Source organism: Aotus nancymaae, unplaced genomic scaffold, assembly GCF_030222135.1.
Source record: "Aotus nancymaae isolate 86718 unplaced genomic scaffold, 86718_ANA_hifiasm-v0.15.2.pri h1tg000006l, whole genome shotgun sequence".
Classification (NCBI taxonomy): Eukaryota; Metazoa; Chordata; class Mammalia; order Primates; family Aotidae; genus Aotus; species Aotus nancymaae.
Genome location: NW_026988417.1, coordinates 49069372 through 49085957, shown reverse-complemented (window position 1 = coordinate 49085957; position 16586 = coordinate 49069372). Strand labels below are relative to the sequence as shown.

General features: G+C 43.1%; 1 protein-coding gene across 4 annotated transcripts in view; it reads left to right on the top strand.

Moving 5' to 3' along the window:
* LNX1 (ligand of numb-protein X 1) overlaps nt 1-16586 on the top strand; it is a 124792-nt gene that overhangs the window by 67940 nt on the left and 40266 nt on the right. For all 4 annotated transcript variants that reach the window (XM_064367101.1, XM_012441094.3, XM_012441095.2 and 1 more), the window contains 3 exons: nt 5776-6017; nt 6529-6681; nt 16011-16213. In XM_064367101.1, the coding sequence (XP_064223171.1) occupies nt 5776-6017; nt 6529-6681; nt 16011-16213 (598 nt within the window). The remainder of the gene's footprint in view (nt 1-5775; nt 6018-6528; nt 6682-16010; nt 16214-16586) is intronic.

Sequence of the window (16586 nt, the reverse complement as noted above, 5' to 3'; positions counted from 1 at the left end):
AGACAAAATAGAGGGTCATGTAGACCATTGTAAGGACCTCATGCTTTAGTAAAATGGAGAGCCGTTATGAAAAGATCACTGTGGCTGCTCTGTTGAGAATAGATGGGCAGGCAACACAAGTGTGGAAGCGGGACCCCGCTTTCTTGGGAAACTGTTGGGATAATCCAGGCACTGATGGTGTCTTGGACCAGTGTGGTGGCAGTGGCAGTGATGAAAAGTAGTTAGATTCTGAATGTTTCATGCTGGATTGTATTTGGGGTATCCAGAGAAAGAAATCAAGGATGGGTCTGAGGTTTTTGGCCTGAATTACAGATAAGGTGCTATTTAACAACACAGATGCGGGAAGAGCTACTTTGGCGGGGAGGATGAAAGTGTTAAGTTTGAGCTGCCCATTAGACATCTGAGTGATGACACGGAATGGGCAGTTTGATATGAGTCTAGGGATCAGGGGAGGCCAGGTAAGGGGAGAAAGCATGGAACCCACACAGCCTGGCTTCAGAGTCTAGCTCCACTCTGAACTCAGAGAAGGCATTTCTCCCTTGTAGTGTCCTCTCATCTGTGAAGTGAGGTGGTATTACTCAGGACAAGTGGGAAGCTTAAATGAAACCACATCCCATAAAGCATAATATGTTAAAAAAGATCAACAGATACGAGCTGTCTTCTGCCAGACTGCCTGCTGGACTGCCAGATTTGTAGGCAGGAGACCATGATTGATAATATGGATCGGGGAAAGCCTGGAATGTCAGTATATAGAGTTGGGACTCGATCCTGAAGTGATGAGAACATTTCCTTGGGCAGTTTTTGAGTAAAAAAAAAAAAATTGTTGCTGTGGTTAAGATGCAGTGGGGTGGAGGCTGGAGGGCTAGACCAAGGGCAGAGGGATAGACCGGGGTTCATTGCAAAGCCATGGAGATGTGGCATCCGGAGGACCAGTGCCAGGGTTTGGCCATGGAGATGGAGCTGGGGGCTAAGCACACATTACCGAGGTCCATACTCAGCCTCTAGGTTCATCCGAGTGCTCAGGGAGAGCCCATTATAGCCTCCCAGTGACCATCTTCTTTCTGGTAGCACAGTCTCCCAGCCTGGCCCCAGGAACCCGACCTGGGGCAAAGTTTCAGAATCACTCATCCCATTCAGTGGAGCAGAAAATGCCTAAAATCCAGCTGTTGGCAAGGAGACTCACTTCTCTACAGAGTACCCTAATCTTGATTCTCTCTGCCTGAAAGAAAGAATACATTCATTAGGGCTGAGTGTCTCCCTTTCTCATTAAATAATAGCTATAGGCCAACTATTAGTGCTCTCATGAGTGAAAGAAATACAGTTGAAAAATTAGTCTCATTTTTGGACTCGGATCAGAAATGAGGCCAGGGCAAATAATTATAGGAAAGTCCCCTTTAGGGGTCGTCTCCCCTCTGCATGCATGCACACACACAGACATACATACACACAGACGCGCACACACAAACAGTGGGGAGGGAGGAAGATTGGAGGAACAGGAGGGTAATGTTGCTTTCTGGAGGACTGAATAAAGAAAAATGGATACCATCTACTCGTATTGGCAGTTTTTTTTTTTATTACCAGAGATTGGAATGTGCCATCTCTGGAGCTAGAGCTGCCTTGCAGATGTGTTTCGTTTGGACCACACAGTGTTTTTAAGATTTTCGAATGTGTTGCTACCATTTAGCAAATTGAGAGATTTTACACTGAAAACTAGATTTTTGCTTCCAAGGTACTCCAGCAACACTGGGCCAGCCTTTTTAACAGGGAAGGGTGGGGAAGCCACTGTGTTTTTAAGTCAAGCAGCACCGCTCACCGTGGTCCCCAGTGGCCTTCCTTCCCTTGTTTCCTCACCTGATGAGCATATGAGTTTGCAAGCTCATGTTTGAAGTCAGATCACACTGGGCAATGAATGAACCCAAAGTGAGAGTTGACTCAATGTTTGCTAATACAGAAGTGAACCAAGAGAAAGAATTTACAGAAAGTTGGAGAGATCAAAGGGAGGTTGTACAGCTGAACGATGATGATGAGTATTGAGGCTCGCTTTGTGAACAACTCTTATTCTAAGTGGATAAGTTCAACGTCGGAAAGGAACTCTTCACGGGAACCCAGCTCATACTGCCCCGTTGGGTGACCTCTGCAGACGATACCCCATCAGAACCTCTGTGCATTACGTCTGGGGTCCCTCCTGTGTCTCATCTCCAACTCTCATTAGCAGTGAACTCAGGCTTAGAAGTTTTGCAGGAAGGAGATTCATTTTCTCATCTTATCCCCACGCCAACCCTAAAAGAGACAAAAATTCTGGCATTGAGTATTAGTGTTCTTCTACTAAGACAGATTTACCTCCACTCACTTTGACAAAAGAGCTCAGGTTCTCCCAAGAAAACTGATTGTTCAGAGTTGCTCATTTGAATGAACAGCACATCCAAAGTTTGTGGTTTGGTTGAAAAGTGGTTTTTGTGTTCCTTATATTCATCCTTCAAGTTCATGGCCATCGCCCATCACCACCTGAGAGTACTTTGTGCTCAGAGTAACTGAAAGGAAGCATAAATCCTGCTTGCTTTGAACACAACCCAAGATTCACCGTATGTTCCTGTCCTGGCCAATGCTAATCAGCTCTTCCCCCGCTTCTTCCCTCTTTCATGCTTGTAAATCAGGCTGCCCCAGTATTAGTCACCACAAAACGATAATTAGTAAGTCCAAGCTGCTACCTTCATACATCACTCTGCCTCGGGCTCAGGCTAAGCCAAGATGCTGGAGAAAGCTAACATTACACAAGTATGAGGTGTATCAGCAGAAACTTTATTACACAAAACATATGAGTCTGAATATGTAAAATAAGACTCTTGCACCCTCCCCAGCTCTTCTAAGAACAGCTGTGATATGAGACCAAAGGAAAAGCTACTTACCTACCTTATGAAGTTTTCCTTTCCTGGACTCAAAAACTTATCTTTAGAACCCCAAGAATTTGAAAGTGTAGTGGTTTTTTTATGACATAATCTGGGATTCAGATATTTTAAAAATACCATAACCCTCTTCATTGATGGGGCAGCAGAGGAAGGTGCCACTTTCTTTTATTAGGATATGTTGTGTTCCCCCAACAAAACCATGGTTTGTGCCTTTGCCAGCCATTTGTCCAACTGGAAAATAACCTTCCTACTCTGGCAGGACACATGGTCAAGGGCATTGCTGCTTCCTCAAAAACAGTTTCCGGACCAGCTAGGAACTTCCTTTCCATGCACTGCTAACCAAATACTGCCAGCCTGCCTGGAAGTGTTTCATTCATGTGTTCGTGACTTTGGAGCTGCTAAAGTGCAAGTTGGCTTTTATTTTTTCCATCACACGGTGTTTCACCAATCTGAGTTTCCCAGATCAACCCCTTTGCTATTTTAAGCAAAACAATTCCAAGCCAATGCAGCTAATCAGTACAGTAAAACCTCACGAATTCAGGCAAAGAGTTTGAACTCCTCCAGTTGAGGACAAGCACTAGCAGTGTAAGCTGGAGGCCTGTTTTCTCATCTAGAAGATGAGGACACAGGGTTGTATAACCAGACTCCTTTTCTGCTAATATTAAAACCACATTTCATCTAATCTAAGATGCCATTGATGATAAGATATAGCATGTTTTATATACCAGCAAAGAGGACATTTAAAAATGTCCCATCAGTTAAATAATCCCCAAACACCAGACATATCCCCATGAGGCATAGATTGGTCACACCAGACTCTTGTAGCTTTGAAATCCATTCAGATGAGTTTGGCTGCAGCTTCTGCCCTTGGCTGTGTTGCTTGGCATGAAATAGGCAATCCTTTTTGAGTGTTCTCAATAACAAAATGTAACACCGCTTTGCATCCCCTTAGGGGTATCTTTCTAAGCAAATAAAACATTTGCTTGTCCCTTTGCAAGAAAATAGGAATTGTGATTCTGCTTCTAACAATGAATATGTGCTTCATCAATATCCAATTGCTCTGTTTTTGAGGCTTTCGATAATTTTTCATTCTAGTACTGAATCATGATGTAATCTTTTCTAAAACGTTCAAATGGCAGTTAAACTCACTAGTGTAATACCAAGCATGTAGATGACTCAGTGGAAGTGACAAGAGGTGCATATACAACTGGGTTTGCCATGCTGGGATGGTGGCATCTGCATCATGACTGCTGCCTGGCAACAGAAACCACACAAGCCCATCAATTACACATGCATCCTGATCTCAGACATGTTAAAGGCTGAAAAGAGCATCTTCGGTTGGATGAAATAGTCTAAGATGGACTTAGACTAAGATGCTCTTTTCGTGCTTTAACATGTCTAACAAATAGCTACAATCTCATCAGATCTGATTGTAGTCATGTAGTCATGATGACTTTAATGAATTTGCATTCTAGTACTTTTGGCAAAAAGCACTACATTCCTGATAAGACTTAATGTTGATCAAACTTCACAGCAATCCAGAAAGTATATGCAAATTGGGAAGGTTAACCAGGTAAATAAATTTTCCCCAGATCACCCAGCTACGTAAATATCAGAGCAAGGATTTGGATCTAGACAATAGGACCTTCCATCCTGCCATTTCTGTGGTTTTATGGGCAATACAAATCATGTGAGCATATCACTAGATTGACCTTTGATTTCATCTATTTTTAAAAACATGAAGCATCCCTCAAGTAGGATCTCAAAGGGTTATTTAAAATAGCTCAATCATACAGGATTTTGCCTAATGAATTGATAAGAATTTATAATTAACACATTCATCATATGCAAATGGACACTTCTTAAAGGGGCTCATGGTATGATTTTTGCCTTCACAACTATAGGAACTGCAGTGACTACCTGTAGCTACCCCCACCACAGTGCAGTGAGATAGTTAAATCACCATTTCCTGACCCAAACCTAGCCTGTGTGCTGAAATGACTTGCCCAGTGGCAGTGTTCATGTTCAAGGCAAAATACGGACCTAGATCAGCTCAAATCTTGGTCTCCTGAGCCTCAAGAATTGTTCTTTTTCAACTTCTCTCTATTGCACCAATAACTTGCCTTTCTCACAAAGTTTGTTTTTTGTGGGGTTTTTTGGATTTTTTTTTTATAACATGGACAGTGAATGGGTAGAGACAAATATGTTTTTGCTAAAAACCACAAAAGCTGTTTTACTCTCTTAGTGCTAGACAACATAGCAATGAATGACACTTTTCAGGTCACGGGAGCCCCCAGCACCAGAGAGGCCCTCCCAGACCAGCCCAGAGAAAGAGAATGGAAGCCACCAAGCTGCCACCAGAGGATAGCAGTGCTGAACTAACTCCTGTGGCTTTGTGGCGAGGGCGATTGTGTTTCCGTGGACAGTTAAATATGGAATCTGGGAGGAGCTTCATATTTATGTAGTGCTGTGGGAACAAAATCCAAAAGAAAGGAGTGAGAGTGTGACTAAGGGCTTTCAGGGTCAAAGTAAACACCAGCGAGCAGGAATTACCAAACAGTTGAACATCGCCAACCTCAAGCGCTGGTCATGTAGACACCATGGCGACTTGAATACATTTGCATTCCAGCAGCTGATGTAGAGATTGCTTTAAGAGAATACAGTGGGCATCTTTTAAAAAATCTCAAATCGTGAATTCACTTGGTTGGCAAATGTGTGTTGAGTACCCACCCGTGAAAAGGGAAGAGAGGATAGAGGGGCAGGCAAATCAGATTCCAAGTCCAACAAGCCTATTTTACATTCATCGATTGTATTTGAAGAGGTCTGACTGAGCCGGCTCTTCCTCACCTCCCCACTGGTTTTGTTACAGCTGTAAAGGTGCCTCCCACTACGGCCTGACCAAAGACAGGAAGAGGCGCTCGCAAGATGGCTGTCCAGACGGCTGTGCGAGCCTCACGGCTACGGCTCCCTTCCCGGAGGTTTCTCCAGCTGCCACCATCCCCTTAATGACAGACGAACCTGGCCTAGACAACCCTGCCTACGTGTCCACGGCGGAGGACAGTCAGCCAGCAATCAGCCCAGTGGACTCTGGCCGGAGCAACCGAACTAGGGGTGAGTCAAATGGGTGGTTGTCCAGGAATGGGCTCCTTGGCTTGGGATTGCCCTCTGTGGAATACTAACTGTGGAAAGTTCTAGAAATGTTTTTTTAAGGGGAAATCATTCTGGTAGTTTTGGCAGGAAGTCAATGTCCAATTCTCCAAAGTGAAATGAACCACAAGTACCTCCGATCATTAAAACTGTGTGTAATCTGACTTGGTGAAAGGGGCTGAAACGAGACTTAATGATTCATCACTCCTGCAGTGTCAGTAATTTCTCAGCCATACTGCTCAAGAAAAGTGCTATTGTATTCAGTTCAGCCCAGAAACAAAAAAGAAAAGCAGGATTTTAAACAAGTCCTACATATTTCACTGTAGAAAACTTAGAAAATACAGGTAAGCAAATTCTACAATCCTACCACCTAGAGGTAGTCACCGTTAATGTTTTATTGTATATATCTTATCAGATATATGTGTAAATGATGATTTCTATTAAATCATAACTACTGTTCCTCTCTTTTCCTCAGCACGGCCTTTTGAAAGATCCTCTATTAGAAGCAGATCTTTTAAAAAAATAAATCGAGCTTTGAGTGTTCTTCGAAGGACAAAGAGCGGGAGTACAGTTGCCAACCACGCTGACCAGGGCAGGGAAAATTCTGAAAACACCACTGCCCCTGAAGGTAAATGAACTCCCTACAAGGCTGGAAGGATATGGGCTGGGCTTCCAGGGTGACTTCAGGGATGATGCAATCTGATCACCACCCACCTTCTGTGACCCCTCTCTTCCCAAGAGTATAGAATATTTTTTACTTTGATTAGCCCGATTCTCACATAAGCAGCTTAAGGCAGAAATTATTATCATCTTTTTACATAGATGGAAGAAAAAAGTATTGAAACCCTTACCTTCAGGTGCTAGTGTTATGCTTATGAAGAAGAATAATTATAGTTAATGAGTGAAAAGCATTTAAAACAATGAGTGGCATGTGATAAATGCAATATATATTTGCTCTTCTTACTCTTTCAACCACATGTGAGGTGTGGTGCTGAGTGTTTTATATGCATTTCCTCACTTAAGCTTCACAACAACCCTATGGAGCTAGCTACTGTTCTTTTCTTTTTTTTTTTTTGACAGAGTTTTGCTTTTGTCACGCAGGCTGGAGTATAATGGCTCAATTTCTGCTCACTGCAACTTCTGCCTCCTGTGTTCAAGTGCTTCTCCTCTCTCAGCCTCCCGAATAGGTGGAATTAAAAGCACCTGCCACCACGCCCAGCTATTCTTTGTATTTTTTAGTAGAGATGGTTTTGCCATGTTGGCCAGGCTGGTCTCAAACTCCTCACCTCAGGTGATCCACCCACCTCTGCCTCTCAAAGTGCTGGGATTACAAGCATGAGCCACTGTGCCCAGTGCTACTATTTTACACTGTTTTACAGACGAGGAAATTTGAGGCACAGAGAGGTTACTTAGTTTGTCCCAAATTACCTTGCTAAACTTTGAATCTAGGTAACATGGCTGTAGAATTCATGCAAAGGAAGCTATTGAGTCTTAGATCCCATATGTTTTTCCCAATATAAATGGAGCTGAGGAAATACAATCCTGCTGTCCTTTTTATTTTATGTTAGAACTTTAAAGTAGTAGTAATAGCTTTAAAAAAAAAATTGAGCTCTTTCTGTATGCACATAGTGTTTTAAGCCATTTAGATGTGACAATAATGTTAAGGGGATGGGACTATCATTCCCATTTTACAGACGAGAAAACGGGCACCCAGAGGGATTAGGTAACCAGCCCAGGAACCCCGGTAGAAAATGGCAGAACCAGCATTTTAACTCGGGTCCTCTGGTTCCAGCGACTATTTTAGCCCCTGGGTTATACTGCCCTCTACTCTTGGGAGTTGGGAGGCATAGCCCAAACCACTGTATGTATTATGCCCTCAAAATTCATGAGCAGCCTTATAAGACCTTTTCTTGTATACTGATTCATAATCGCCTCTCACCCTGTATGTACACGCTGCTGCTCTAACAGCTCTCAGCTTATTACAGACCTGTAAATGCTGTATGTCTTTCTCTCACCTCCCTTCTGTTGTCCAGCCTGCACTCCCACTCTCCTTTCAGCTGACGTTCACATTCCTGCTTCCAGGTTTAGTGGAAGCTTTACCTCCTTCTAGAAACCACACTGAATCCCTCAGCCCTCTTCTTATGTGTTTTTAAAGTACCTGTATCAACGATGATCACATTTCATGAAACTATATGTCAAAGTGCAGGGATTCCTTTTCTGAGTCTTTGTTCTTAAGGCCTAGCACAGTGTCTGGCACATAAGTGTCCACTAAATTTCTGTACAATGGCTAAATGAAAGGATTATAACTTCATTTCCACCAGTCTCTTCCTCTTATTAAAGACTCCTCAATTCCATGTAAAGACTCCATGTAAAATTCTCTACTACTTGGGCTGGGAGTGGTGGCTCACTCCTATAGTCCCAGCACTTTGGGAGGCTGAGGCGGGAGTATCAGCTGAGGTCAGGTGTTCGAGACTAGCCTGGCCAATATGGTGAAACCCCATCTCTACTAAAAATACAAAAATTGGCCAGAGCATGGTGGCAGGCACCTGTAATCCCAGGTACTCAGGAGACTGAGGCGGGAGAATCACTTGAACCTGGGAGGCAGAGGCTGCAGTCAGCTGAGATTGTGCCACTGCACTCCAGCCTTGGTGACAGAGGGAGACTCCATCTCAAAAGAAAAAAAAAAGTTATCTTGAATAAGATTTATTTTCATATTTATTACAGAAACCTTTATAAAAGAGATTATTATATGTAAGGCACTGGCCTATGTGGGCTGTCATTTTATATAAAGAATATAAAATGTAGTTTCCGGCGTCAAGGGATTTATTCAAGACTGAAAGAAAATAAAAGCATACCTCATTTTTATTTTTACAAATTGAAAGTTCGTGGTAACTCTGTATTGAACGAGTCTATTGGCATCATTTTTCCAAGAGCGTGTGCTCACTTCATGTCTCTATGTCACATTTTGGTCATTCTTGCAGCATCTCGAACTTTTTTCATTATTATTATTATTATTATTATTTTTTTTTTTTTTTTTTTTTTTTGAGACGGAGTTCCGCTCTTGTTACCCAGGCTGGAGTGCAATGGCGCGATCTCGGCTCACCGCAACCTCCGCCTCCTGGGTTCAGGCAATTCTCCTGCCTCAGCCTCCTGAGTAGCTGGGATTACAGGCTCGCGCCACCGTGCCCAGCTAATTTTTTGTATTTTTAGTAGAGACGGGGTTTCGCCTTGTTGACCAGGATGGTCTCGATCTCTTGACCTCATGATCCACCCGCCTCGGCCTCCCAAAGTGCTGGGATTACAGGCGTGAGCCACCGCGCCCGGCCTTTTTTCATTATTTTTATATCTGTTACAGTGATATGTGATCAGTGAGCTTTGACGTTACTATTGTAATTGTTTTAGCGTGTCATGAACCACGTCCTTATAGATCAGTGAGCATTGTGTGTTCTGACTGCTTCACTGGCCATTTTCCCATCTTTCTCTTCTCGGGCCTCCCTGAGACACAACAGTATTGAAATTAAGCCAATTAGTAACCCTACAATGGCCTCTGAGTATTCACGTGAAAGGAAGAGCCACATGTCTCTCACTATAATCAAAGCTAGAAATGAACCTTAGTAAGGAAGGCATGTTGAAAGCTAAGATAGGCTGAAAGCTAGGCCTCTTGTGTCAAACAGCCAAGTTATAAATGCAAAGGAAAAGTTCTTGAAGGAAATTAAAAGTGCTACTTCCAGTGAACACATTACTCACAAAGCGAACAGCCTTATTGCTGATAGGGAAAGTTTGAATGAACTGGATAGAAGAACAAACCAGCCACAACATTCCCTTAAGCCAAAGCCTCATCCAGAGGAAGACCCTAACTCCCTTTAATTCTGTGAAGGAGGAGAGTGGTGAGGAAGCTGCAGGAGAAGAGTTGGAAGCTAGCAGAGGTTGGTTCATGAGGTTTAAGGAAAGAAGCTATCTCCGTAACATAAAAGTGCAAGGCGAAGCAGCAAATGCTGATGTAGAAACTGCAGCAAGTTATCCAGAATATCTTGTTGAGATCATTGAAGGTGGCACCACTAAACAGATTTTTTTTTTTAGAAAAGATTTTTTTTTTTTGAGACGGAGCCTCACTCACTCTGTTGCCCAGGTTGGAGTGCAGTGGCGCTATCTCAGCTCATTGCAACCTCTGCCTCCTGGGTTCAAGTGATTCTCCTGCCTCAGCCTACCAAGAAGCTGGGATTACAGGCATGCGCCATTACACCCGGCTAATTTTTTTGTATTTTTAGTAGAGACGGGGTTTCGCCATGTTGGTCAGGCTGGTCTTGGACTCCTGACCTCAGGTGATCCACCCACCTCGGCCTCCCCAAATGCTAAGATTACAGGTGTGAGTCACCACGCCTGGCCAACAGATTTTCAGTGTAAATGATACAGCCTTATATTGGGACAAGATGCCATCTGGGACTTGCTTAACTAGAGAGAAGTCAATGCCTGGCTTCAAAGCTTCCAAGGACAGACTGGCTCTCTTGTTCGGTGCTAATGCAGCTGGTGACTTTAAAGTGGAGTCCAGTGCCCATTTATCATTTCAAAAATCCTAGGGCCCTTAAGAGTTATGCAAAATCTACTCTGCCTGTGCTCTATCCATGGAACAACAAAGCCTGGATGGTAGCACATCTTTTTACAGCATGGTTTACTGAATAGTTTAAGCCCACTGTTGAGGCCTACTGCTCAGAAAGATAGATTCCTTTCAAAATATTACTACTCATTGATAATGCACCCTAGTTACCCAACAACTTCAATGCAGATGTACAAGAGGAATGTTGTTTTCATGTCTGCTAACACAATATCCATTCTTCAGACCATGGATCAAAGAGTAATTTCTACTTTTAAGTCTCATTATTTAAGAAATAGATTTTGAAAGGCTATAGCTGCCATAGATAGGTTCCTCTGATGGATCTGAGTAAGGAAAATTGAAAACCTGCTGGAAAGAATTCACCCTTCTAGATGCCACAGATAATATTCGTGATCCATGGGAGGAGGTTAAAAATAGCAACCGTAACAGGAGTTTGGAGGAAGTTGATTCTAATTCTCATGGATGACTTTGAGGGGTTCAAGACTTCAGTGGAGAAAAGTAACTATACATGTGGTGGAAAAATCAAGAGAACTAGAATTAGAAGTGGAGCTTAAAGATATGACCAAATTGTTGCAATCTCATAATAAAACTTGAACAAATGTAGAATTGCCTCTTATGGATGAGCAAAGAAAGTGGTTTCTTGAGATGGAAACTACTCCTGCTGAAGATGGCATGAACATGTTTGAAACAACAAAAGATTGAGAACATTACGTAAACATAGTTGATAAAACAGCAGCAAGGTTAGTAGAGGATTGACTCCAATTTTGAAAGAAGTTCTACTGAAGGGTAAATGTTATCATCAGCACTGCATTCTACAGAGAATCTGCATAAAAATCTTTCATGAGTGTCAGTTGATGTGGCAAACTTCATTTTTGTCTTATTTTTAAAAATTGCCAAAGCCACTCCCAACCTTCAGCAACCACCCCTGTGATCAGTCAGCAGCCATCAACATCAAGGCAAGACCCTCTACCAGCAAAAAGACTACGACTAGCTGAAGGCTCAGATGATCACTAAACAGCATGTTTTAGCAATAAAGTATTTTTAAATCAAGGTATGTATGTTTTTAAAAACCTGCTGTTGTGCACTTACTGGACTACAGTACAGTCTAAACATAACTCTTGTAAGCACAGAGAAACCAAAAAATTGATGTGACTCACTTTCTTATAGCAGTCTGGAACCAAACCCACAATGTCTCTGAGGTATGCCTGTACTATGAAGAATGAAGTATACAGTAATGACCACAGCAGCCATAGGGGACAGTGTAATCCATGTTTAAGAAGTGGCTTATGACTTGGATGGATGTTGGGATGCTGACTGTGTGTTGGAAAATGCATTCAAGTAGCTTAGCTCAATGCCAGTGTACGATAAACTCTCGGTTAATAATTATTATATTCTTTAGTCCTTGATTGAGGAAATAATATAGAACACATCATTTTCTTCCCAGACCAATATAGGAGATGACGTGAAGGTCAGATCACAGTGTGTCCTGATTATTATTTAGCAGTCTGTACTTGATTTGGGGGCAGTGAACACACCTGGGAGCTCTTGTGTAGAGTTATTGTGTTGAGGATTGGAGCCATGTTTCCAGAAGACAAAGATAGCAGCCATGTTCCACGTGCAGTGGGGCTGGAATGGGAGGGACTGGATTTCCTCAGACACACCATGAAACCGTAACTCCAGAATGGAGTGAGGTGTTAAGACTTAGCTAGCGGCCGGGCGCGGTGGCTCAAGCCTGTAATCCCAGCACTTTGGGAGGCCGAGGCGGGTGGATCACGAGGTCAAGAGATCGAGACCATCCTGGTCAACATGGTGAAACCCCGTCTCTACTAATACAAAAAATTAGCTGGGCATGGTGGCGCGTGCCTGTAATCCCAGCTACTCAGGAGGCTGAGGCAGGAGAATTGCCTGAACCCAGGAGGCGGAGGTTGCGGTGAGCCGAGATCGCGCCATTGCACTCCAGCCTGGGTAACGAGCGAAACTCCGTCTCAAAAAAAAAAGAAAAAAAAAAAAAAAAAAAAAGACTTAGCTAGGCTGGTATCAACGTCTTCACAGAAATTATGAGGCAACAAAGCTTTCAAAAATGGCCAGGGGGCCTCATTATTCTAGCAACCTACAGTTATCCATCTTTTTAATGTTGGTAAAGGGACTGGGCCACTGTTTATCAACTGTGTGACCCCCTGGCTGGGTTGCTTAACTGCTCTAAGCTTCAGTGTTTCTTCATCTAAAAAAACAGAGCTGACTCTGGGCATGGTGGCTGGCATCTGTAATCCTAGGACTTGGAGGCCAAGGTGAGAGGATCCCTTGAACCCAGGAGTTTGAGACCAGCCTGGGCAATATAGTGAGACTTTGTCTTTATAAAAAAAAAAAAAAAAATGAAATCAGTGGGACATGGTGGCACACACCTATACTCCCAGCTTCTTGGGTTGAGGTGGGAGGATCGCCTGAGGCTGTGAGGTCAAGGCTGCATTGAGCCAAGATTGTACCACTACACACCAGCCTAGGTGACAGAGTGAGACCCTGTCTCTCAAAAAGAAAAAAAAAAAACATATTATTACAATCTATATCATAGGGTTATTATGAAGGCTAAACAAAAAATGCATTCCAATACCTTAGCTCAATGTCGGCCTATAATAAACTCTCAGCTAATAAGATTATTTTATCATTTAGTCCTTGAGTAAGCACATAATATTGAGCAAATTCTTTTCTTTCCAGAAAGAAAACAACATAACTTTGCAGTTCAAAAATTTTTATCTCTTTAAGGTCACTAGGATCTCATTGGCTGTTGCTCTAACATCATTTCCAAGTGTGAATGGATATGTCTTTTCAAGCTATCAAATCAAACATTCCCTAGAGGTTTAGGTTTGGTAGTGTGGTTTTGTATATCTGTTGGAAAAGAAGGTGACAAGGGAGAGGGAATGAGGGAGGGAAAATTGGCTTTTGTGATTATTTCCAAATCTTTCTTTGCTCAGGATGAATTCTTTTTCCATTCCCTTGTTGTACCAGACATGTTCTAGCAAGTGCCTGCGGTATAGCCTACTTAATATGACCAAAGTAGTTTAACATTCATTGAAGTCAGTCACCCAAGTACTGTTAGTACCAGGAACTTCTGATGAAGCCAGCGACCCCTGCCTTACGCAGTCACTTCAGTTCCATCAGTATAGAGATTAAAGACACACATTTGCAACATCTCGAGTTTCCTCTGACCACTAAGCTATTTTGTTAACCCTGCTCTCAAATACTTAGAAATAACTTTAATTCTTTATTGTTCTTAGAGAGTTGAGTACTCACTAATTCATTAGGGAAAATGGACTAAGGTCACGGGTTTTGAAAATGCTCACAAGGAGCAGACTGTCCAGAAGCAGGCCTGCCGTGTGAGATCTTTCCAGATGCCATAACGAAAGGAGACTCTTAGAGCAAGGCAGCTGTCAGCACCTACAGAAGACAGAAGTGTCTCAGCCCTTCACGTTCAAACTTTAGCCTCTAGCCACTTGGAGGAGCCACTTTTCCCACCAAACTAGGCGTGGCTTGTTCCCATCACTTGTTGGTGTCCCCTCTGAACACTTCTATTCAAACTGAAGTGAAGAAAAACGGTGCCAGCCAGTTCTGCTGGCTCATTGGTCCATAGAGAGAATCACTTGTGGGCTCTGGCCTGGCTGTGAACGCCTGGCTCCAGGGAAACCTGGCAGAGAGTCCCGGTCACAGGAGCTCTGGGCTGTGAGCTGGCTCTCAGGGCCACCTCACTTTGAGATGTCCAGCCAGTTACTTGTCTCCCCTTCTCTCAGCCTTAAACTTCCTCACTTGTAGAGTTTGACTCTCACTGTCAAGCAGCAGGACAATTAGAGCAGCTGTTTTCTGTGTGGTCACAATGGGATGAGAGATGAGAAGAGAGCTAGGAGAGATATCATGGCGAAAGCAGATTCATCAATGAAAAAATACAGTTTGGGCCGGGTGCGGTGGCTTACGCCTGTAATCCCAGCACTTTAGAAGGCCGAGGTGGGTGGATCACGAGGTCAAGAGATCGAGACCATCCTGGTCAACATGGTGAAATCCCGTCTCTACTAAAAAATACAAAAATTAGCTGGGCATGGTGGCACATGCCTATAATCCCAGCTACTCAAGAGGCTGAGGCAGTAGAATGGCTTGAACCTGGTGGAGGCAGAGGTTGCAGTGAGCCAAGATCGCACCACTGCACTCAGTGTGGCAACAGAGCAAGCCTACGTCTCAAAAAAAAGAAAATATATGTATATATATACACACACACACACACACACACACATATACATATACATATATATAAAGAGAGAAAGTTTGAAAACACCAGCCTGTGATCTTTGAATTTCCTTGCTCTGAATTCAGTGATTTCAGGCAAACCAGGGATGAACTGCACAAGGCAACCAACTAGACCTTGGCCTCTTCTTAATCACGAATCAGCCCTCTTCCATTTGTTGGCAACAATGTCTGGTAGAATGGACTGTTGATTCCCCAAGCCTGAAAAGCAGAGTCTTTAAGGAATAAATTTTCAAAATGATCTGAGAGGGCAATATGGCAAATTGGTTCTGTTTTTTACCTCTCAATAAGCAAGTGATAAAACTGCAGTTCATTCCACTAAAAACTGTTCATTCATTTCTATTAATTCAATAAACTTCAGCTGAAGGCCTCTGCATGCAGAGATATGTGTAGAGAACCTCAGAACAGCCAGAGGTTATGCCCGCAGGTATTATGGGCATGATATGAGGTATACAAGAAATGAGTATAAGCTGGGCGCAGTGACTCACACCTGTAATCCCAGCACTTAGGGAGGCCGAGGTGGGCAGATAACCTGAGCTCAGGAGTTCAAGACCAGCCTGGGCAGCATGGCAAAACTCCATTTCTATAAAAAAATATGAAAATTAGCCAGGAGTGGTGGCATGTGCCTGTAGTCCTAGCTACTTGGGAGGCTGAGGTGGGAGGATCACTTGAGCTCAGGAGGCGGAAGTTGTAATGAGACACTGTACTCCAGCCTGGGCAACAGAGTGAGACCCTATCTCAAAAAAAAAAACAACAATAATGGGTTGAGTGCCATGAGAAATAGCTAGAAACCTTTATAGGAAATGGGCTGTTTCGAGCAAGGGAAGGAGGAATCAGGGTAGAGTTTAATTGGAAGGGCCTTGAAGGAAAAATTGCGCGGGATGAAAAACATTCCAAGCAGAGAAACTTACATTGGCACAGAGGCAGGAAAATGGAAAACATGTATGAGGAACAACGAATAGTTTAGTTTGGCTGAAACCGAAGTTTGGCAAGAAGGAGAGTAGTTGGAAAGGTCCATTGGGTGGGTGTCTTAAATAAACACTCTTTGTCCATTTCAGTCTTTCCACGGTTGTACCACCTGATTCCAGATGGTGAAATTACCAGCATCAAGATCAATCGCGTGGATCCCAGTGAAAGCCTCTCCATTAGGCTGGTGGGAGGTAGTGAAACCCCACTGGTCCATATCATTATCCAACACATTTATCGTGATGGGGTGATTGCCAGAGACGGCCGGCTACTGCCAGGAGACATCATTCTAAAGGTAGAGACTGTGGCTGTGGGGCTGCAGCTAGGGGCTTGATATAAAAAAGGCTTCTGAGCAAATAATTGGATAGGTGGATAGATGAATGCGGGAAAATAGTAAAATAAATGTGGACAGTTATCTTCCACTGTTTTATGACTCTCAGATTTGTCATTTAATTGAGATCTTTGTTCCTCTCTGTCTTGCTCTTTGACTCTCTCCCTGCTTTCTCTCTATATATAAATACTTCTATCTCTATATCACTTTGTCTGTATCCTCTTCTCCCCCTTCCTTCTCCCTTCTAGCTTTTTCCATTTTCTCTTCATTCCCTTTCTCCGCCTCCTCCTTCTTTTATCTCTTTTTTAAAGAGCGTTAATATAAAATAAAACTGGGA